Below are 23,329 nucleotides of genomic sequence, written 5' to 3'. Positions count from 1 at the left end.
TCTGTCTGTCTGTCTAATATTACCTAAGCATAAAAGTATAGGCACAATAAAACTTATCATTAAATCATTTTAAGTCATCTTGTGGTCCCGTTTGTTGAGGTCCTCTACTGTTCTGTTTCTTGACTGTAAAATGTACAACTAACACTAATTTAAAGAAAATGTTTTGTTTGCTCAGTTTGGGTAAAATAAAAAATCAAAAAATTAGTGATGTTCTGGAACATAGATTGAAATATTGTAACCGATTATGAGAAAGGGAAAACTCTTGATAGTGTTTTTATATAGCAGTTAAAACACCATTATTTTGCATTCGGTGTGTGTGTGTGTGTTGGGCTGACCCACAGCCAGCAGACATTAATTCAACACTAGGTGGCATATGCGTGCTGTAAACTGTGGGAACACATTTAACAATTTCTGCATTCTTCCACCTCGTATTTTGGGAAATATTGAATTAAATTATTTAGATGCACTTTTTAAAAAAGTGATTCGGCATTTATTTAACATATTTAATTACAACACATAAAATATAGATTTAAAAACTATTGTTATATCAGTGAAAGCACAGTGTTTATTCAAAATCACAACCAAGCAGTTCAATCCTCATAGTGATGGAGTTCTGCCATTGTTTTGGAATAATCCGGATGAATTTGGAAAATATTGGCGGGTAGATGTAGTTCTTTACTTGGCCATTGTTATTTGTGTTGCCTTGAAATGTCTGTGAAAATAAAAGAAACACTTTTTTTCTCATTCTTAAGGCACAAAACACTGTGGTTTTTCTACAGATGTGTGCAAAACAAACATAAACTAATCCCAAAAAGTGAGACCGCTTACCTTTTGTTCATAATCCTCATCATCCGTGTACTTTGTCCATCTCTTGCCGTCTTCACTGTACTCCAGAGAATATGCTGTCACAAACATCTCACTGCCTAACGATTTGGCCCCCTGTGTTATAATTCCAGTTATCTTTTTTATATCCTTGAGTTCCATCTGGATCCATTGCTGAATGTCATTCGTCTGTAAATTGCAAACAGTTTATTGAGGCTTGAGGTTTGAAGTGTAGTAAATAACTTTAAGGGTTTAATTTATGAGGTATATCTTAGTTACCTTGGCTTGCCATGCATTGACAGTCCCATATTTATTTAAGCGTGCATACCAAGGATGCCACTGGCCAGAGTACCAACTGGAGGCTACAGAACTGGCAGTGATTTGAGCATCTTTAATGAGGCCACTTTCCATTCCCAGTGGCACAGAGCAACCTGCCAGCACAATGAGGAAGATTAGTACAATTGAGCTGAAATTTATTGTCTTATAAGGCAGTATGAGAAAAATCTGTACAATTTATGTCCATACCATCAAGCTCACAACCATAGTACTCCAAACGGACAGTTGGGTAGTTGTAAGAATGTAAAGGATACAGCCTCACGTATCGACCAATCAGAGGTGGGAAAAATATATTCTCCTTCGTGTCATAAGCTTCGCTGTTTCCTTCAAAAGTCTGTTGGGCATTGGAAAACACAGTGCAGATCTTATGGGCTGTTCACACAGAATGTTTTGATTTTGTTTAAAAATAATGAAAATTGAATGACAAAATCCCAAGGCATGTTTAAACAATTAATTTGTTGCAGTGTCTTGGCACAAAAAGATGTCAGTCTAGTGCAATGCTTCTCAACCAATGTCCACACCAATGTTCAAACGCCCCCCTAGTCATAGTTTTGGATTCAAAACTTTTTTAATCAATGGGCACTTCTAGATTCTATAAATTAAACGAAAATAATTATAATTAAAATGAAAACAAAACAATTTCAGGATATCGTAAGTTTTAGTAGATGCAAGTTTTTCTTGTCTCTTAAGGTGGTTTGTGATCTACTGAATTAGGTTTATGGATACAGATTTTTGAAAATATTTTTTTACTTGCAATCTGTTCCCCCAATTTATTTTAGAGCTTTACATAACTAGTAAATGTAATGTATATTCATTATACAAATGCCCATGGTGTTAGATTTTATGGGTTTATATTAATTTGTACCAGGCCAAGAAATAACACTACATGCCAGTCTGGGTTTTCCAAGACTGTGGGAATCCTGGTTTGTCAAAGGAAGCAAACTGTTGTTGAGGAGGTAAATTAAAATGATAAATATCTTGGTTTTTAGTTGTTTTAGCTTGTGTTTTCTCATTTTAAGTAATTTGAAGTTGTCTTAAGGCAAGTTTGCTGAGCCCCCCTGTTTGAGAACCATTGGTCTCTGCATGTTAACATAGAAAAACAACTCAGATATGGTGCAGTGGAATGTAGTGAACAGACCCTAATGCCGAAATGTACATTCACTTTATAACCACACAGAAATAGTCACTTGCCTTTCTGACGGTATCACTGTCTCCCTTGTAGAAAGTCCACTTCTTTTTGTCAGTGCTGTAGGAAATGGTGTAGTTCAGCACAAAATTATGTTTCAATAATTGCTTGGCTCCCTGTGTGGCAATTTTACTAATCACTACCGGCCTCTGGAAGTCCACCTGGAATACAGAATACAGCCTCTTCAAGTAACTAGTCATTAGCATTTCTTTATTTATTGGCTAATTGTCTGCACACCATTATGAGTGGTTACCTGAATGTGCTGTCCTGTCTTTGTCGTACTCCATGCATTGTATTTCCCTGTATTATGTAGTCTGGCCAAATGAGGATACCATTGTCCTTAAAAACAGTTTTAAATGTTTCAATAATGTGACCCTGACTATGCTATAAAAAGCTATACTTTCAAATCCTACCTCTAGAGTCAGATGCTGATATGTGTTCATCTTTCACAGTTCCAGAGATGAGACCAAGAGGATGATCACAGACTGCAAAACAGACCAGGTAAGATTTTAAGACCTGACAGAATCTATTGTTTTCCTTTAATATGATCAGCATGATAAATTACTGTATGTGATACCGTTATCTAATACAAGGAATAACGTCTGCATTCCTCTCTGCTGTGAAAGTCCAACTTCAGACTCCAGCTGCCAGAGACCAGGCTTTGAAGGCAACATTTCCAGAGTGGCAAATCCACCTAAATGATGGGATCTGAGTGTGAATGGCCTTTCTAGATCATCTAGGTAAGTAAGTATCTTCTAACACCACTACATACCTGGTAAAAGTGGGTAAACACCCTGACGGTGGTCCTTTAAGTCCTTATTTATGAACGTTTGACCATGGAAATGGACACTGTGGAGGTCTTTGGGAGAGCCCATGTTAATCAGATGCCACTTCGCTAGCTGATTTGTGTACATTCGTAGTCCTTTGAGACTGTAGATAATACCATTGATAGCTGACAAAAAAAAATATATAAATTTGTCAAGTAAGTTTATTTAAGCAATATTTTTAATGGTCTCAATTATTTGGTCTCTTTATTTAGTTTTAATCCAATTATAATGACTGTAGTATAAATACCCCATTATAATTAAAATAATGGAGATAAAAAAGCTGAAGATAAACGGTTTTCTTACCGTCGAACTTTAAATTATTTTTAAAATTTGGATCCATAACTGCTCGTTTGTTTTTCTTTTCAATCCTTTCCCGATTCTCCTCGTAGTACCAGCTCTTATTCTCATCAAACGTCATAAAGAGCAGGGCAAACTCTCTTCTGTTCAGAGGTTTTATATCCAGTGTCCCCTTTCTGCACACCAGAAGCGGTCCAATCAGCCCAGAATTTATATCTCTCTCCTGCGCAAGAAAGTAAATCAATTGTAATTGAAAATTAATAATAGTTATTTGACATTAGTTTTTATTCAAATTAACTAACAGTACATTTATTACATGGACAGCCCTCATGGAGCAATCTTTTTAGTTAAGTGGAAAATTAAGAAGCATTCATGCTTACAGGATTCACTGCAGAGTAGTAAGTCCATGTTCGACAGTCAGATTCATTATTTTGAGGTCCAGATTTGGAATTTATAGTCCAGATGTAGATAAAAGTGCTGTTGGGTTGTACGGCATCATCCTGTTTGTACCAGTACGGTGACTGATCATCGTAACTCAGGCCTTCCATTTGTTTTAAGTACTTAACTCCATTTGCATGCAAAGAGTACGGACGGCTGGCAAGGTTCCGGAAAAATACCTAGCACGAAAAACAGGAATGTAATTGTTTATGTGTTTTTTTTTCATATGATTTGCATAAAATTTTCATTTGTGCACAAGTATGTTCACATATTCAGTGGTCTACCATAACAGTCTGATCAACTTCAGCTTTAATGACTGGACCCAGAATTCCCAGGTGTTCATCCATTTCCCCTCGGATGTCTTGGATACTAAAGGTGCTGTCCAGGTACTTTCTGAACACCGCTTTTTTGAAAGATGTGGGCCTCTCATTTTGAGATGACTTATCAAGCCTCCTTTGCAAACATAAAAGTGATTTCACAAATGAGTTATTCTCTTTTAGATTCATATATTCATGCTTTTTGTTTCTAGAATTACAAAATTTGGATTATTTGAAATACATGATGCCAACAGTACCTCTGCCCATAACCAGCATAATCCCATTCTTCCTCTTCAACTGAGATGAAAAAAGTTCTGGTATCCTTGTCTCCAGCTATTTTTAAGTAATGCTGGGATGTTGCATCAAGCACTGGGCTTTGAACATCTGCTGTTTTGCTATAAGGGTCTTTGTACTCTACATATTCATATTCTTCAGGGTGATCAACAATATTATTATAATCTTCACTCTGCTCATGTTTTGGAACATATAACTCATAATCATTGAAATCGCGTCTTGGCACTCCCATGATGACGGATTTCCCCATCAGGTCGTCCTCACTAGAGATAGGTCTGCTTCCCCTTGGGGTCAACCCAGAAGGTCCAAAACCTCTTGGAGAAAAACCCTTTGGAGAAACATCAGAACGTGGCTGTGGCTTGTACTCTTTCCTTTTCTTCGTCTTCATGCCATATCCCTTTCTCGGCGTTATCCTATGGTGAACCACTTTTTTTTTCTTTTCAGTTTTTGGTTTATTTGAATTTGCTGCAGACTTGTCTAAGATGTATTTGTTCATGTGATCTGGGATTTCCATAGGAACCAGTTCATGTTTGCCTTCATAACCCCAGTGCTCTTCTTTTGGATCGAGATGAGATGTGAGTATGGCCTCGCTGTGATTGTTCTTCAGATAGATGACTACTTCCTCTTCACTTTCGCTTTCTGAGTCGTTTTTCGTGGACGAAACATTGAAAGGGCCAAGAGAAAAGGACATGTTGTCTGTACTGTCTGAAGAAAAGAACTCTGATGCATTTCTCAAAATTTCACTGTGAGATTTCACTGTAACATTAGTGGGTGATGTTCTGTTCTCTGTTATTTCAGATTCAAGGTCGAGACTGAAATCAGACAAAGTTGCATTTGAAGATTCAGACTCGTTGCTTTGCAAAGTGTTGTTTCTCAAAGGCGAAGACAAACTGAGATTAAAAATGCTCTCAGTTTCAGAATTTATCTGCGAAAACATCTCACTGGTGTAATTCACCTTTGTGCTGTTGAGTTCTTGAATCCTTGTTGTGTTTTCAGTTAATTCACCAATCTCCTCTGGTGTGTCCATTGGTGAGACATTATATTCTACTGCAGTCTTATAATCTGTTGAAACTTCCAAGGGATGACCACCATCCAGAAGCACAAAATCCTCCTCAGTTTGTGGCTCTGACTTGTTGGAGAGAGTATCAGGACTAGGCACATGGTATTTGATGACGTGACCCGAACTATCACGGTCACCATTCACTAAGTCATTGTTATTTTTAGTGTTTGCCTCTTCTTGAATTACTGTTTTGTTTACTAAGGTTTGTTTTGAAAGCAAGAGGTTTGATTCAGAAGAATTTAGAGATGGATTGTCATCTTCCATAGTAATGTTTCTGTCACCAGCTGGAGCATCAGAAAAAGTGATACTGGTATAAGTGGGGAAAATGTGTGTTTCATTCATTTTGTGGGTGATGTTGGTTTCAATTATTGGAGAATGAGTAGTATTCACAGAGACACTGTCTGCCTCTAATGATGAACTGACGTTTTCTACATGAGTAGTATTCACAGAGACACTGTCTGTCTCTAATGATGAACTGACGTTTTCTGCTATGTTGGTATTTATTTCAATATCCAGAGAAACATTTGTGGAGACACTTTCCATTTCATTCACTGTCTTTGTTGGTACACTGCGGACCTTTCTTTCTACAACTGGAAAACGTGAGATAATACTGTCCGTATCATTGTTTGACATGACCTCTGGTTTGGAATCAAAAATGCTTGTCATGTCTAGCAATGCCTCTACTGTGCTTTCATTCAAGACTTTATTTGAAGATTGTCTCTTGTCCAAACCAGCCTCCTCAGCTGATAAACCATGAATCTGATTGAAAGACCCGAATGTAGTATTGTGTGATTTGTCCAACTCATCACTAGGGGCTGGGCTTTTTGTCTCAATAGTCGGCAATAAACCATCGTCAAAATCTAGTATCGAAAGGTCAATTTGCTCAACATCATCTTTAAATTTTTTGAACGTCCTCAAGCCAAATTCTTCTGCATAGATTTCGGTGTCCTTGTCAACCACAATAGGTTTTATTTGTTTTGGTTCTTCTTTTTTAATATCACTGATAGACGCAGGTTTCCATACAGTAAATTTTTCTGGTTCATAATCATATTCCATTACGTAATCTCTGAAACATTCAAGGTCCTTGAATTTCACCCTCATCCCTTTAGTGGAATCGTGAGAGTTCAGTGATGCTAAAAGCCAAATACCTATAAAGTGAAGAATGTTCAGTTTAAATTCATAGTTTTTTATGTATTTCTTTGTATAGTCAGTAAAAATGTCTTGAAATTTAATTAAATCCATTATAAGTCATTTGTATACTCACCTATATTAAGCATGTTCATAGTGATAGTTTCACCAGTCATGGGAAATAGACTGAGCATATCCTCCTCTCTGTTTTTTAGCTCAAATGTATGGCCATAAAAAGTGGCAGTCTGGATGTAATCTTGTTCGCCAACACTTGATACATGCCAGGTCGCGATTTCACCATTACAAAAACCCAATTCTTGGCCACTTTCATATACATAGCCATTGATTGCTGTAAAAGTTGATGCAATAAATACATGTACCAAATATGAATCTATAACACAACACTGATATAATAAATATCAGAAAATCACTCACTGTGCATAACGTTGGATTTGTAAAACTCTGGATCATCTCTTTTAACTCTGTTGAGGTCACTGCAGTATGTGTTAATGTTTTCATCATGGTACCAGCTCTTGTTCTCATCAAAGACGGTAAACATTGCATGCTGTTCTTTGTCTGCTTTCAGCTAAAAAAGAGAATTGCTTTCAGTTTCCAAATCCAAGTGAGCTGCTTTGCTATTATAGGCAGCATGTTAACCATCATACAGTCAAACTTCAAGATTGAGTTATTCAAAACACACTACAAAAGTGGCAACTCCATTAAGCGTTACTCACATTTCGATGTTGGCTTGTCACTAAGCTAAAATTGTGAAACTTTAAGCACAAAAAATATATATACCACTCAAATACTGGTTGAAATAGCATTTATAGATGTGTGAAAAAACATGAATAGATGAATTTTTAATTCAGTAATGCAAATCAAAATAGATCCATATAGCTGTATTTATCATTTCTGCTGTGCTGGATTTGATTTTCCTCAGTTTTGTCTTATCTATGAAGAATACATACAATGCTTCCCTATATTTTGTGCATAAAAGGTAGCATATAAGGCACAATTACTTTGCTGCCTACTGTTTGGAACAGCCTTCCAATAGAGGGTGTTTCAGTGCCTTACACAGTGATATTGTATAGAAGTGATTCATTAGTTTAATTTCAACCATTGGAGTCATATGACTCTGACTCAGTGGCCTAATATATTGCAAATGGAAAGCAGTTACCTGGACATTCTTTTTGTTGAGGGACTGGCTCTTACAGATGAGAAGAGGACCCACAAGACCAGAGGCAATGTCTCGAGGAGTGTCCACTGCACTGTGGTACATCCTGGTCAGACATCTGGGGTCACTGTCCGTTGGTGTATCTTCCTCAGACACACTCCATGTATATGTATAAATCTCACCTGGTTGAATTCCGTGTGTCTGGTTCCCTTTCAAATGAACAGCAATTTTATTTAAATACATTTTCTCATATCAGACATGCTTAATTTTATTTATTTTATGATTTTACAGGTACCTTTTCATTGATAAAGAACTTTAGAGATTAGGGCTGTATGGCATTGGAAAAAACTGAGATTGTGTTATTTTGGATTTTACTGGGATCTATATTGTATATGTTGGGATACATCAGCTTTTAATCATTAAACCATCTAGCATTTATTTTTGTGGTTTGCGATTATCAAATCACAAAGGCTTTGATTTGAATAGATATGCATTGTTTCAGCGTGAAGCGTTTACTTGAGTGCAGCTTATAACAGTTTGCTTTCAGTGTATCAGAGCATCTTAAGTCACAGTAAGCGAAACAAACCACTTTGAGTTGCAAACACCAGATCATGAGCACAGTACAGCGCTTCTGAAGAATGCAACACATATTGCAGCCTTTGTGATTTGATGATTTGATCACACTAAGCCATCATGTGACTTCAGTTTTACTCCAATACATCGTACAGCCCTACATTGTCAGCACATACTGTATATCTTCTCATAATGTTGTCTGCTGATTTACATAAAGATGCATATATGAATTCTATAGAGTGTAGAATTGATGAATATATGTATCAAACAAACCTCCTGCAGGATAACTGGCTCCTTCTGCTGCTTTATCAATGGTCAGTCCATGAGGATAGATACTGTACGGACGTGATGCTTTGTTTTTAAAGACAATCTATAGAAACAACATCACAATCATCATGCATCCTGACCAGAAACATTATGTTCTTAACCCAAAAATAAAATAAAATAGTAATGATTAGTGCTGGGATTATGTGAGAATCTTTATACCTTTATGACATCTCGGATTTGAGCTCTTATCACTGGCCCGAGAATCCCAAGCTCTTTCTTTCTCTGCTTGTCTTCCGCTCTCTCTTTAAACGTGCCATCTTTATACTGAGTAAATACTGCTTTTTTGTATTTTTTACCTATTCGCTGAGGTCCCTGCTTTAAATATTTTGATCGGAAATCCCTGAGTGGATAAAAGGGAGATAAAACATTAGAAAGGAGCACAAAGGCATGTCCTATTGATGAATCACGATGCACATACCCATCCATGTTTTCTGGCATATTTGGAGCATAATCCCAGGTGATCTCTTCTGCTGCTATGTAGTAGGTCCACTCTTGGCTTTCTTGTTTCTGTTGAATGGTAAGCCGTCTTTTTGGTGCTGTGTACTCATCACACGTCTTGATATTTTGGTATCCATGCAAACCACCTGCAAATATGACATCAACATATGACACTGTAATCATTGTAAATTTAATCAGTGCAAACTGCCAACATTAATAGTGATTCTACAAAGCTATGAAGTAGAGACTGTATATGTTGATGTTTTAAATGAATAATTCATGAAATCTTGTGGTTTCTCTGGCAGTTTTTACCTTCCAAGTGCCTGCTAATGTGAGAGGAAATAAGCCAGCGGCCGGGGTGGATACCAGTCATACTGGCACTAGTGGCAGTTCCACTGATGATGCCAACAGATGAGGTTTTGTGGCCATCATGCAGCAGGACTTGCCCATTGAAGTGTACAGAGAAGAGCTCTGGCTCAGAGCTCATTCCCAGCAGGTGCCAGCTGACTTTGGAGTGGGCACAGATGTCCAGATCTGCAGGACGACAAGGAGGAGTTTTACACCTCAGTAGATTTGCAGAAATTATATGTTATGTGTGAAAAGTATCAAACCAACCTGGTACAGAGCCATTTGTGTAGCCATTTATAGTGTATTTGACATTGTGTGCCTGTTCAGGGCCCCCGGTGCTGTACCAGCTCTTGTTCTCATCAAACACTCCAAACAACAGCACAGCCTCCTGATGGAAATTAATCTGATTTCCGGAGCCGTCTAGGGTGCCTGTGGGACAAAGACACATTAATCGTCTAGACAAACAGAGCTGTTTATAGTTGCGTAATTTCTGGGAAGCTCAAACTGTTTAGGGTAGCTGAAGAAAGATGTCCCATTAGAATGGTGTACATTTACAGTACAACACTGTAACATATTTAAAATGAGTTCAGCATGTACAGGTGCATGTCAGAAAATGTGAATATGGTGAAAAAGTTTTTACTTGTAACTTATTTCAAAAAGTGAAACTTTCATGTATTTTAGATTCATTACATGTAAAGTAAAACACTTCAAAAGTTTTTTGTTTTAATTTTGATGATTAGAGCTTATAGCTCATGAAATTCAACAATCAGTATCTCAAAATATTAGAATATTTCCTAAGATCAATCAAAAAAAGGATTTGCAAAACAGAAAAGTTCAAGTTCTTTAAAGTATGTTCATTTATGCACTCAATACTTGGTCGGGGCTCTCTTTAGCACAAATTCCAGCATCAGTGAGGAATGGCATGGAAGCGATCAGCCTGTGGCTCTGCTGAGGCACTATTGAGGCACTATTGATATTACTATCGTCTGGATTGTTGGATTGACTGTTTCTCATCTTTCTCTTGAAAATGTCCCATAGATTCCATATGGGAATCAGGTCAGGCATGTTGGCCAATCAAGCACAGTAATATCGTGGTCAGCAAAGCACATGGAAGTGGTTTTGGCAGTGTGGGCAGGTGCTAAAGTCCTGCTGGAAAAGGAAATCAGCATCTCCATAAAGCTTGTCAGCAGATGGAAGCATAAAGTGCTCTAAAATCTCCTGGTAGACAGCTGCATTGACTCTGGACTTGATAAAACACAATGGACCAACACCAGCAGACGTCACAGCACCCCAAAAGATCACTGACTTCGGAAACTTCCCACTGGACTTCAAGCAGCTTGGATTCTGTGCCTCTCCAGTCTTCCTCCAGACTCCAGACCTTGATTTCCAAATGAAAAGCAAAATTTACTTTTATCTGAAAAGAGGACTTTGGACCACTGAGCAACAGTCCAGTTCTTTTTCTCCTTAGCCCAGGTAAGATGCTTCTGATGATTTTTCTGTTTCAGAAGTGGCTTGGTAGCCCTTTTCCTGAAGCGTGGTGCGTGAGCATGGTGACTCTTGATGCACTCACTCCAGCTTCAGTTCATGCTCCCAAGTGTTTGAATCGGCTTTGCTTGACAGTATTCTCAAACTTGCGGTCATCCCTGTTGCTTGTGCACATTTTCCTTCCAAATCCTTCCAGTCAACTTTGCATTTAATATGCTTTGATACAGCACTCCTTGAACAGCCACCCCTTTCAGTAATGACCCTCTGTGACTTTCCCTCTTTGTGGAGGCTGTCAATGATCGTCTTCTGGACCATTGCCAAGTCAGCAGTGTTCCCCATTATTGTGGTTTCAAAGAACAAGAGATACCCGGAATTTATACTGTATGGATGGTCATTTATTGAAACTCAAATGTAAATATGTTTATAAAGATTATTTGAGATATTTTTTGAGAAATTAAGAAATAATGTTATTCAGTAAAATTAAATTATTATTATACGATACTTTTTATTTTAGAGTACAATAGTATTACTAGTAAAATATTCCAATATTGATTTTACTATATACAGGTCCTTCTCAAAAAATTAGCATATTGTGATAAAGTTCATTATTTTCTGTAATGTACTGATAAACATTAGACTTTCATATATTTTAGATTCATTACAACACAACTGAAGTAGTTCAAGCCTTTTATTGTTTTAATATTGATGATTTTGGCATACAGCTCATGAAAACACAAAATCTCAAAAAATTAGCATATCATGAAAAGGTTCTCTAAACGAGCTATTAACCTAGTCATCTGAATCAACTAATTAACTCTAAACACCTGCAAAAGATTCCTGAGGCTTTTAAAAACTCCCAGCCTGGTTCATTACTCAAAACCGCAATCATGAGTAAGACTGCCGACCTGACTGCTGTCCAGAAGGCCATCATTGACACCCTCAAGCAAGAGGGTAAGACACAGAAAGAAATTTCTGAACGAATAGGCTGTTCCCAGAGTGCTGTATCAAGGCACCTCAGTGGGAAGTCTGTGGGAAGGAAAAAGTGTGGCAGAAAACGCAGCACAACGAGAAGAGGTGACCGGACCCTGAGGAAGATTGTGGAGAAGGACCGATTCCAGACCTTGGAGGACCTGCGGAAGCAGTGGACTGAGTCTGGAGTAGAAACATCCAGAGCCACCGTGTACAGGCGTGTGCAGGAAATGGGCTACAGGTGCCGCATTCCCCAGGTCAAGCCACTTTTGAACCAGAAACAGCGGCAGAAGCGCCTGACCTGGGCTACAGAGAAGCAGCACTGGACTGTTGCTCAGTGGTCCAAAGTACTTTTTTCGGATGAAAGCAAATTTTGCATGTCATTCGGAAATCAAGGTGCCAGAGTCTGGAGGAAGACTGGGGAGAGGGAAATGCCAAAATGCCTGAAGTCCAGTGTCAAGTACCCACTGTCAGTGATGCTGGTGTTGGTCCACTGTGTTTTATCAAGGGCAGGGTCAATGCAGCTAGCTATCAGGAGATTGGAGCACTTCATGCTTCCATCTGCTGAAAAGCTTTATGGAGATGAAGATTTCATTTTTCAGCACGACCTGGCACCTGCTCACAGTGCCAAAACCACTGGTAAATGGTTTACTGACCATGGTATTACTGTGCTCAATTGGCCTGCCAACTCTCCTGACCTGAACCCCATAGAGAATCTGTGGGATATTGTGAAGAGAAAGTTGAGAGACGCAAGACCCAACACTCTGGATGAGCTTAAGGCCGCTATCGAAGCATCCTGGGCCTCCATAACACCTCAGCAGTGCCACAGGCTGATTGCCTCCATGCCACGCCGCATTGAAGCAGTCATTTCTGCAAAAGGATTCCCGACCAAGTATTGAGTGCATAAATTAACATAATGGCCATTCTTTTATTGGTCGGATGAAATATGCTAATTTTTTGAGATAGGAATTTGGGGTTTTCATGAGCTGTATGCCAAAATCATCAATATTAAAACAATAAAAGGCTTGAACTACTTCAGTTGTGTTGTAATGAATCTAAAATATATGAAAGTCTAATGTTTATCAGTACATTACAGAAAATAATTAACTTTATCACAATATGCTAATTTTTTGAGAAGGACCTGTAGAGCCTATCAGTTTTTACCTATAGCAAGTCGACTGTAAATCCACTTTAAATCCGCGTTTCCCATATTAAAGCCTATATTTTAAAAAATTTCATAACCACATACCACTGGCACCCTTTTTGCCCAATTCACTTAAATAAAATATATTTGTTCCTGTACAAACATAAATAAATTATGTCCACAAATCCCCCATTAACGAATAGGCAGTGCAGGGTAGTAATTGATATAATCTGCATTATGTAATCAGATTCCAAGTTAATTAAGTACCTGTATTTAGAGTATCACATTAGCATGTTCAAGGTTCTCTGACATTAGTTAATAGTCACATGACATGCAGGTAAACAAATTAAATATTTCATTTTGTTGTTATTGGTGTTTGATGTTATTTTGAAATGTTTATTTTATCATTTCATTCATTATTAGCTTTTCATTAAACTCACAAACCCCCTGCAGTTCGTTTATGAACCCCAGTTTGGGAAACATCGGCATAATGTAATGTTTAATGTACTTAAATTGAATATATTTTCTTACTCTTTATATTTTTTATATCAATATGGTACAAGATTATCCTATTTAAATCAACGTGAAAAATGAGTTTGATGAGATGAGGTCAAAGCAATCTAAAAGTAATCAGAAAGCAGTCTTATTATATTACCTAACATGTGTAATGTAATGGATTACGTTACTCTCTACAGTTTTTGTCATGTAATTGGAATCAGTAACGGACTACAATTTGCAAATCTACCCAGCTCTACAAATAGGCATAAACATGTCTAGCATAAAATAAATTAAAATATCACTATAATCCAATGTAAATAAATATATAAATAAATAAAGACCTCAGTTAACAAATCTTGTGTTCACAAGGTATATGAGGTATAATAAATAAGAGCATAGCCATTCAGTAAATGTGTTGAGATGAGATTTAGTGCTCAAGAGGAAAATGAAAGGGAATCATAACCCATCTAAGCATAAATGTCATAATAAACATCACATTGTAAATCCAGGATCGTGTTTCTGCCCCACATACCTTCCTTGCAGATCAGCATTGTGCCTATTAACCCTGTATTGTAGTCCTTGACTATGTCATAGTGGGAAAGATATGTGTAGGTGATGCATGGGGGGTCCGCAGCCGTAGGGGTCACCTCAGACGTCACCTCCCATTGGTATGTGTGCTCTTGGCCGGGTAAAATTACGTCATCTTCTTTCTCATAGAGTGACGTGTTGTCAAAGTATAAAGATCCTAATGGGAACATTAGCAGTGTGAGAAGGATGCAGCTTCAGATGGTGTTTATTACAATGAAACCAACATCCATTTATCTTGGGGGAAAAAAGATTTTGCGTTTAGAAAAAAAAATGAGGATAGTGTATCTGTAAATATTTATTTTATAGACTCGCTGCTTTGGACTTGGGTACAGCCTGTGGTTAATTTGTATCTTGGGTTAACATTTCCAAAGAAATCAAACACAGATGTTTGTGTTACGCAAAGTGTTTACTCAGCTAAATGATGAGCACTAAAATAATCCATAATGTCCTCTGAACAACATTCCTCTAGAAATGTATCTGTCTGTTATTTCATAGCACAGTGTCTATTTTTTATTTTGTTACTAGTGTGCTGTATTACAACTCTCTTGCGTCATTCATACTGTTACCGCAATCACATCAGAACACACACCCTCTGACTGCTTCCCGTAAGCAATGCCATGTGGGTGGATGCTGCAGGGATGATCTGCCATGTTCTTGAATGTGACAATGATTGTGTCACCCTCTTGTCCTCGCAATGTAGGCCCAAGTAACCCTAGAACATTAGTTTCGAATAATCACGATTTAAAAGTTAATGTAATAGTAATGTAAATGACTAATGCATAATGACTTATGGATTTTAATGTTGAAACAAAGACATCATCTTTGGTATTCAAAATACCTGAAGACAAGGGATGTGATTTAGCCTGTGTGAATCCCTCATTGTACTCCCTGTATACAACCTTTTTATATGATGGTCCAGTCCTGGAATACAACAACTACCATCAATAAATACATCTCTAAGATGTTAAACAAAAACAAAAAAACACAACAACTCCCATTTGTGTGAAAATGCAGTTTTATTTTAGTATCATAGAAATACTAGTTTTATATTTTCCTTTTAATTTCCCTTTTAATTTAAAGTTTTACTAATTCAGTATTTTTTTTTTTTATAAAGTTTATATAATTTTATTATTAACTCAGTTTTAGTTTTCATTATTTTAGTACATTAAAACTAAATGCAAATGAGAAATGTTACCTCGGCAACTAGCCAAAATAAAATAAGTTTTACATTTTTAAATATTTTATTTCAGTTAACTTTAACTAAATATTTATACATGTTGAATAATGTCTTGACATAATTGGTCTTAGATATACTATATATTATTTTATCAAACGTTTCTGGGTACTGGTTTAACATTTTGTTCATTTGGGGTCATGTAAAATATCGTTGTCACATGTCCTAATGTTTCCTTACTCATGAAGTTCATTCAATTTGAAATATTTTCATTGAATACTATTTCTTGTCAGTCAATAAACTGTTTTAGTTTAGATATGTAATTATTTGTTACATTTTTACAATAGTGAATGACTTATCTGTGATATACAAGAACCAAACAAGCAAAAGGCAAACAATCAATCTGAATCAATTTAAACCGTAACAAAAAATAATCTTTTTCATACCTTTGCTGTCCAGAAGATGTGTAGTCCCAGTTAATATTAACAGCTGCAATGTAATAGCGTCTCTCCACAGCTGTGGCACAATTACACAGGAATGCCAGAAGGGCCAAACCGTAAGGGGCCCCTGGCCAGGAGCAGAGTTTCATATCTGACAATGAAACTCCAGGTAGAACGGTCTGTTCCGGAGTGCAGGGAAATCTGAACTTTCAGAGAAATGGCAGTGAGCTTTATCTCTCTCCGCCTCCCTGTTGCACACGTTTAAACACCGTGTTCGAGGGAAGTGCATCATTATCAAAAAAACAGAAACTTCTAGTTTTTGTTTAGTCATTAGTACTCTGAGGCTTTTTGAACATGTAAAACCTTTTCATTATTGTGAGCAAAGTTACCATCTTTACATATTTGCCAGTTCAATCCTATCCATTGGAAACAAATGATAGTTAGTGTCAAAATGCAGCCAATTTAACGGCTATCTGCACAAAATGAAGAGGTGTTATTCTATTACAATAATTGTAATTATCATGAAATCTGAATTAAATGAATATGAGTTTCAGTTTGTAAGAAATGTCCTCATTACACTTTTCTGCTCCAGACAGAAATGTTATCATAAGGATTTACTCATAATCCCAATGATTTCCTTTGAATAGTTTCTTCATACATTGCTTGTTTACAGTGTACAAGTTTGTGTGAGTAAAAGTATGTGCATTTGAAGATTAAACAAGTACAGTCTGGACCTTGTTTAACACTTAGAAGTGTTTCATGTTACATTTACATTTATTCATTTAGCTGACGCTTTTATCCAAAGCGACTTACAATTGCTATATATGTCAGAGGTCGCACGCCTCTGGAGCAACTAGGGGTTAAGTGTCTTGCTCAGGGACACATTGGTGTCTCACAGTGGATTCGAACCCGGGTCTCTCACACCAAAGGGTGTTATTATATGACCACCCGTCATATAATAACATGAAAAATAATAAATAAATAAATAAAACAATATTTGTTATTACAAACTGAGCTTTATGTAATATTGCACATGACTCATAACCACATTTCCCTTAGAAGTGTCTGTTGGGAAAAGACTTAAACTTGGAATTTCCTAACAAACCATCCATATTACACTTTCCAGACAGATGCCGAGAAACACAGAGAGTATGGAAAACACGTTAAAACAATAAAATGAACATTAAACATTACATACTGTACAACATGAAACACACTTTAAAATGTAAAACATTCAGCATGCCTTCAACTGAATGGCTTAGTGACTGGAAAATGTTTACAACAGCTAATTTAGGCATTGTCATTTGAAAAGAAAGCACTCTACATAAGCATATACTATAAAAAATACTATAGCCTATTTACAACCCTAACCCTAAAGTAAAAAAAACAAAAAAAAAAAAACATGCTTAAATCTTTTAGGCTAACTTTACACTGTTTGTTCTTCTGCACACATTCAAACAGTTTATTCCTTATCCAACAGACAACAAAAAAATAGTCTTCAGTTGACCCATGCCTTGAGAGGACTTCAGATGAAGCTGACTCTGAATAAACATACAAAACTGCTCAATTTTCCTTGCACGTGACAGATCGAGTGTTTTGAACTGTTTCTCAACAGCTCTAGCAAACGAAGAAGTAGCTTCATTATACGCATGCGCAAAGACGCGGAAGCTGTGGACGGGTTGTTAGTACGAGTGAGAACATAGGGACATAGCCACATCCACATTATAATAGATACTTTGTGAATATTCTGTCGTTGAACTGGATTATGCACTTCTTTTTTATTCTTTTTTATAGCATCGGAACATCATAACAATCACGCTGAATTCCACAATTACTGTGATGAACCACACCACTGTAAATCTTATAATCATTTTGCTTTCTAGTGGTTGCTAATTATTTAGCATCAGTGTTTCTTTTACATTCAGAATGTATTTAGACCATTTCTTTTTTTGTAATTTGATGTTTAAACAGTGCTGGACTAAAAGATGTAATATTGAAAACAATGTCACTGCCTTCACAAAAGACAGAATGTTCATGTTCCTTCCTCTGAACTGTCTGTAAACACTGAAACACAATAGTCATCCCACATTCCAGGACTTCATGTCTGCATGTTTTGTTGGATGGCTCATCATTTGTGCTTGTGAATCATGTTGACGACAAAGCGCTGGATACAGAAGGTGGCACGTCTTGACAGTGAACTTTGAGGAGTGAAAGTGCTGGAGAGACCGATTTATTGTTTGATTTCTTATTTCGTGAAAACTTTTATTGGTGCTTCTGTGTTGTGATTGATATGATTGTCTGATGTTTTCTCAGTGATCCTGTTTGTTCTCCTATGAAGAGCTCACGCTTTCCATAATGGCCCCATCCTCCTCTTCTTTATGCCGTTGCTGCTGTCCTTGTTCACGGCTGTGCTCAAGATCTTCAGCCTACACTTTGGTTCTGGGTCTGGGTTTTGTCACCTTGGGAACCAGTCGCATCCTATTACTAAAATTCTCGGCCAATGAAGGTAACATAATATTACACCACCATAGAGCACATTGACGTATGATTCCTTACCACTAATAGTCTACTTTTTGCAATGTGCCTTTTAAATATTGTTGAAAGAACTATTTTATTTTTCTTACCTACAGAAAACAAATATGACTTTCTTCCTGCATCTGTGAATTTAATGGCAGAGGCCATCAAACTATTTTTTTGTTTAGTGATGTCAGTACGGGTGGTCATTCGAGGTGAGTCAGATTCATTGTGCCAAAATTACTTTCTCAAACCATACTCATTAACATTCTAGTGAATATACAGTCGGTTGAATTGTGATATATGTTGGAATTTTAGCTTACGGTACATGTTAATTGTTATTGGACTACAACCATTGCTTTTGTTTTCCAGAGGGCCACTCTTATAAAGATTTGGGGTGTTCATCTGGTGCCTCTTTTCTCAGCTACCTGAAATGGTCCGTTCCCGCATTCCTCTACTTCCTTGATAACCTCATAATCTTCTATGTGATGACTTATCTGCAACCTGTACGTTGAATTATTAAAAGTTGATAGTTATGGATAAATATTAGTGGGGAAAGTAACTCTTTGCATTAACTATTTTATAAAAAAAATAAACAAATGTATATGTTAAATAGATGTATTTATAAGCTTTCAATGAATTGGGATTTGCAAGATCGTATTTTGCATTTGCTTCATTAAAAATACAGTGAAATATTATAACAATTTAAAATAACAGGTTTATTTATTTCTGTGATGGCAAAGCAAAGTTGAATTTTCAGCAACCATTATAGTCTTCAGTGTCACATGATCATTCACAAATCATTGTAATATGCTGATTTGGTGCTCAATGTTAATAATAATAATGTTAAAAACAGTTGTGCAGCTTAAAAAAATTTGTGGAAATCATAATACATTTTTTGATGAATAGAAAGTTAATTTATTTGAAATAGATGCCTTTTGTAACATTATAAATGCATGTATAACTTTCAGAGTAAAATCATTTAATTTACTTCAAAGAAAAAATAATATTGACCCCAAACTTATGAATAACTACATTCATATTTTTCTCATGTTTAATAGGCCATGGCAGTTATGTTTTCCAACATTGTAATTTTTACAACAGCCATTCTATTCCGTTTTGTTCTGAAGTAAGTATTTCCGTCATTTCTTGATAATTGTTTTTTTTTATTTTTTAACTGGTACTGACTTTCCATCTTTTGACCTGCAGGAGGCGCCTGTCTTGGGTGCAGTGGGCATCTTTGATCATTTTGTTCCTGTCCATTGTGTCGTTGACGACTGGCAGTGGTGACCAGCATGCCATTGCTGTACATGGCATCCACCCAGCCCACATTTCCACCCCTTCCAACAGCTGCCTAAAATACGCCCATCCCGAGCCGGAGCATCAGAACTATAATGAAACATACTGGAACCGTGAGCTGTGGGACAGCCAGCTCATCCACAAGCTGAACAGCTTCGGCCTGGGTTACGTCCTGCTGCTGCTGCAATGCTTCATCTCTGCACTGGCCAACATATACAATGAGAAGATCCTCAAGGAGGGGGAGCAGCTGGTGGAGAGCATCTTCATCCAGAACAGCAAGCTGTACATGTTCGGTTTGATCTTCAACAGCCTCACGCTGCTTCTGCACTCTGACTACCGTGAACTGACGCTACACTGCGGCCTCCTCTACGGACACAATGTCTTCTCCATCGCACTGGTCTTTGTCACAGCTGCCCTAGGCCTGTCGGTGGCCTTCATTCTCAAGTTCCGTGATAACATGTTCCACGTGCTTACAGGCCAGATCACCACAGTCATCGTCACTGCGCTCTCTCTCTTCCTGTTTGACTTTCGTCCATCGATGGATTTCTTCCTGCAGGCGCCTGTAGTACTGCTAGTCATCTTTATTTACCACAGCAGCAAACTGAAGGATCCAGAGTACGCATTACAGCAGGAGAGGCTCAGGGTCATCAATGGTGAGGTGTTTGAGAGGTCAAGAGGGGTAAGAGTAATTTTGAAAGATTCTGAAAGATTTAAAAATGTCCCTTTGTATCTCAGCTGATCAATTATTCCATATGAGTTATTCGTTTCCACCTTCATTTTTGAAGTACACTCTGACAGTTTAAACAAGGAGTTCTTTGTAGAGGAGGTCTGGCAAACTATAACCCAATTAAGGAAGCATGAATAAGAAACCTGAATTCTCTATAATGAAAACACAATTTGGAGAAGCAAAGCCCTACCTTAGATTATTGCATTATTTAGATCAGATATATTATACAGCAGGAAATTCCATTAGTGGCATGTTGGCACTTTTTATAGAACTATTATAGAACCCTTGTGAGACAGTAGAATGGGAATAAAGTTCGCTTCAACTTTTTTTTGAAAACTTTGGTAACACTTGTATAGGGACCAATTCTGACTATTAACCAGTTGCTTATAAGCATTCCTATTAACATATTATTATTAGCTGTTAATTAGTACTTATAAAGCACATTCTGCATGACCATATTCTACATCCCTAATCCTACCCAATACCTAAATTTTACAACTACCTTAATTAACTATTAAGCAGTAAATTAGGAGTTTATTGAGGCTTTTTTATGCATGCCTATAATACAGATGGATCAAAGTCTGGAGAACCAATGTCAGCCGCATAAATTTGTCCTTAATCATCATATACATGGAAGCAGAATTCACAGTCAGAGTTTAGGGTTAACCACTGAAGTCAATGCTATCATCTAAGCATTAGACCATAAAAATAATTTCCTGATGATAACAAACTTAAAGTCATGTCTTGCATCCCTTACAAGTGAATCACCCAGCACTTGTAAAAAATCTTATCCAAATTGTATATAATTGTACATAATCAACAAATGGCAAAATGAATGGGATCAGTGTACCAACAACAAACTGTATGAAATTAACCCTAATGTGAGTAAAAGTTGCATACTTATGAATAAATAATCACTGGAATAAGATCTCAGTTCATAAACAAACAATGCAGAATAGGACAATCCAGAATGACACAAGTTCTTAGTAGTGCTGTCAAACGATTAATCGCATCCAAAATAAAAGTTTCTGCTTACATAATATATGTAATATGGATAATAATATATATATATATATATATATATATATATATACATATATATGTGTGTGTGTGTACTGTGTATAATTATGTATATATAAATACAAACACATGCATGTATATATTTACGAAAAATGTTATGTTTATATATGAAATATATATTTATATATAATGTAAAATATAATAATTATAAATGTATATACATGTAAATATTTTCTATATACTGAATGTGTGTATTTTTGGATGCGATTAATCGTTTGACAGCACTAGTTCTTAGTATCAGATATAAGATCCACTTATATTTTTATTTTTATTGAGTTGCTCCTCATGCCATAAACCAGCACAAAGTAATAAAATATGTTTAAGAGATACTGGACTAAGTTCTTTTAGAAAATTCAATTAATCTGTAAACACTTTGGAGACAATCTTGAATACATTTTAGAGATTTTATCCGAAGCAGTGTGTTTAACTATTCTGTTGCTATTCTGTCTTTCTGTGTCTTGCTTGAGTACATTTTTAACATTTAAAAATGCTTTATCAATGTTTTGATGGCCTGCATTCTTTTTCCAATCTGCTGCCTCACACGTTTTTAAAATGCAAGGTTGTCTTCTGTATGAACAGTCCCTACAAATAAATTCCAGAACTTGTACGAACCTTCTTCATTGGATAGTACCACCAATTATCTATCTATAAAGATATATCTATAGTCACTAAAAGCTGTCATGTTTTTCTGTATAACTGCAGTGGTCTGAAAAGAATGTATGTGGTAGTTCATGATTGTGTTTCATGTTTTTATTTTAGGATGGGGAGGAGTTGGAGAGACTAACCAAGGCTAACACAGAGAGTGAATCTGAAGAAGAATCTTTCTGAGTCTGTTTTGAACCCTTCTCTCTAATTATTATGTAAATATTCTGGAATCAGCCTGTATATGTATTATGTACATGTATTATAATGAATGATAATTGTTTCAGTTACATGGAATGTCTGCGTGACATGCAAAGGGTTCAAAGAGTTGTTTATTTTCTTCTCTTACAAACTGTGTAAACACGAGCATGTATCAACATCATGAGGGTTTGTGAAAGTGTTACTTTCATATTTATTGTTTGGATTATTCTTGGTTCCTTCATATTGTAGTTGACTGAAAGACATTAAGTGACAGTGCAGGTATTAAGGTAAGAGGAGCTTGTTTAAATTTTAATGTACTTCTGTAATGGGAATATATATATAAATATATAAATTTTTATATATATATATATATTTATATATATATAAATATATATATATAATTGTTTCAATGCTTGAGCCATATTGTGCATAATGTGTTGTATTTGTTGGCATATGCCCAAAACAATACTTGGATTTGTGCAATAATAAACATCCGTATTTTAATCCTACATGATAAAATATTTGTACAGTTTTTATTTAAATTAATAATACTGCTATTTTGTGGAAACTGCTAATATATTACTGACCAGCAGAGGGAGCAATGCAAAGAAAATAATAACTACATCATCTGACATAGTGCTTAACCCTCTACTGCATAGGAAAGTTTTTCTTATGCCCCTTGTTAAGTGCATGTTTTTTTAAAATGATTGCAACCAATTAAAATGTTTGAAAAGTATCAAAGAACAGTGGGATAAGTGGGAGTCACTATCAAGCACCATTTGAAGGTGGGACGGCCTGTTTTTACACATGGTCACAGGAGCACATGGTGTGAGAAGGCGGCAAGATTATTTGCTTTAGTGATCTTACTTAAAATGGCATGAACTGTACATAAAAAAATGTGTGTATGACGGTGTAGAGAAGACTTTTGTCAGGTTTTATGATTTTTTTATTTTATTTTGCATGTTCAGAAAACGTTGCGCAATAATGGGTAAGGAGGCAGGGG

At 36.5% G+C, this 23,329-nt stretch overlaps 2 protein-coding genes across 2 annotated transcripts; one reads left to right on the top strand and one right to left on the bottom strand.

Moving 5' to 3' along the window:
* Positions 1–450: 450 nt before the first annotated feature.
* On the bottom strand, positions 451–16,051 carry LOC306877286 (coagulation factor V-like). Its single transcript, XM_079428963.1, has 25 exons — positions 15,870–16,051; positions 15,088–15,170; positions 14,839–14,961; positions 14,194–14,406; positions 9,833–9,994; positions 9,530–9,751; positions 9,198–9,363; positions 8,939–9,119; positions 8,726–8,822; positions 7,883–8,088; positions 7,141–7,291; positions 6,842–7,054; positions 4,481–6,725; positions 4,191–4,359; positions 3,849–4,085; positions 3,475–3,691; positions 3,117–3,296; positions 2,922–3,038; positions 2,758–2,829; positions 2,598–2,683; positions 2,350–2,505; positions 1,348–1,492; positions 1,102–1,253; positions 829–1,011; positions 451–712 (listed from the first exon to the last, which is right to left on the bottom strand). The coding sequence occupies exons 1-25, from the start codon at positions 16,010–16,012 to the stop codon at positions 566–568; spliced, it is 6,066 nt and encodes a 2,021-aa protein (XP_079285089.1). The 5' UTR covers positions 16,013–16,051; the 3' UTR covers positions 451–565.
* A 1,482-nt stretch (positions 16,052–17,533) lies between these two features.
* Positions 17,534–22,439, top strand: LOC306877289 (UDP-sugar transporter protein SLC35A5). The gene is made up of 6 exons (XM_079428967.1): positions 17,534–18,369; positions 18,494–18,592; positions 18,750–18,883; positions 19,439–19,506; positions 19,587–20,355; positions 22,243–22,439. Exons 1-6 carry the CDS (start codon positions 18,219–18,221, stop codon positions 22,309–22,311), a joined length of 1,290 nt encoding a protein of 429 aa, XP_079285093.1. The 5' UTR covers positions 17,534–18,218; the 3' UTR covers positions 22,312–22,439.
* The last annotated feature ends 890 nt before the right edge of the window (positions 22,440–23,329 follow it).

This window comes from Barbus barbus, assembly GCF_936440315.1.
Source record: "Barbus barbus genome assembly, chromosome: 11".
Classification (NCBI taxonomy): Eukaryota; Metazoa; Chordata; class Actinopteri; order Cypriniformes; family Cyprinidae; genus Barbus; species Barbus barbus.
The sequence above is the reverse complement of the archived record's forward strand: the minus strand, read 5'-3'. Positions and strand labels throughout refer to the sequence as shown.

What these genes read in the sequence shown, in the direction of transcription:
- LOC306877286 (XM_079428963.1), bottom strand. Translation starts at nt 16,012, where the DNA reads ATGAAACTCTGCTCCTGGCCAGGGGCCCCTTACGGTTTGGCCCTTCTG. An exon ending in TATGAACATGCTTAATATAG is followed by an intron (nt 6,726 to 6,841) that starts GTGAGTATACAA and finishes TTCACTTTATAG; the next exon opens with GTATTTGGCTTTTAGCATCA. An exon ending in ACTACTCTGCAGTGAATCCT is followed by an intron (nt 3,692 to 3,848) that starts GTAAGCATGAAT and finishes TTTCTTGCGCAG; the next exon opens with GAGAGAGATATAAATTCTGG.
- LOC306877289 (XM_079428967.1), top strand. Translation starts at nt 18,219, where the DNA reads ATGGCCCCATCCTCCTCTTCTTTATGCCGTTGCTGCTGTCCTTGTTCA. An exon ending in CTATTCCGTTTTGTTCTGAA is followed by an intron (nt 19,507 to 19,586) that starts GTAAGTATTTCC and finishes TTTGACCTGCAG; the next exon opens with GAGGCGCCTGTCTTGGGTGC. An exon ending in TGTTTGAGAGGTCAAGAGGG is followed by an intron (nt 20,356 to 22,242) that starts GTAAGAGTAATT and finishes TTTTTATTTTAG; the next exon opens with GATGGGGAGGAGTTGGAGAG.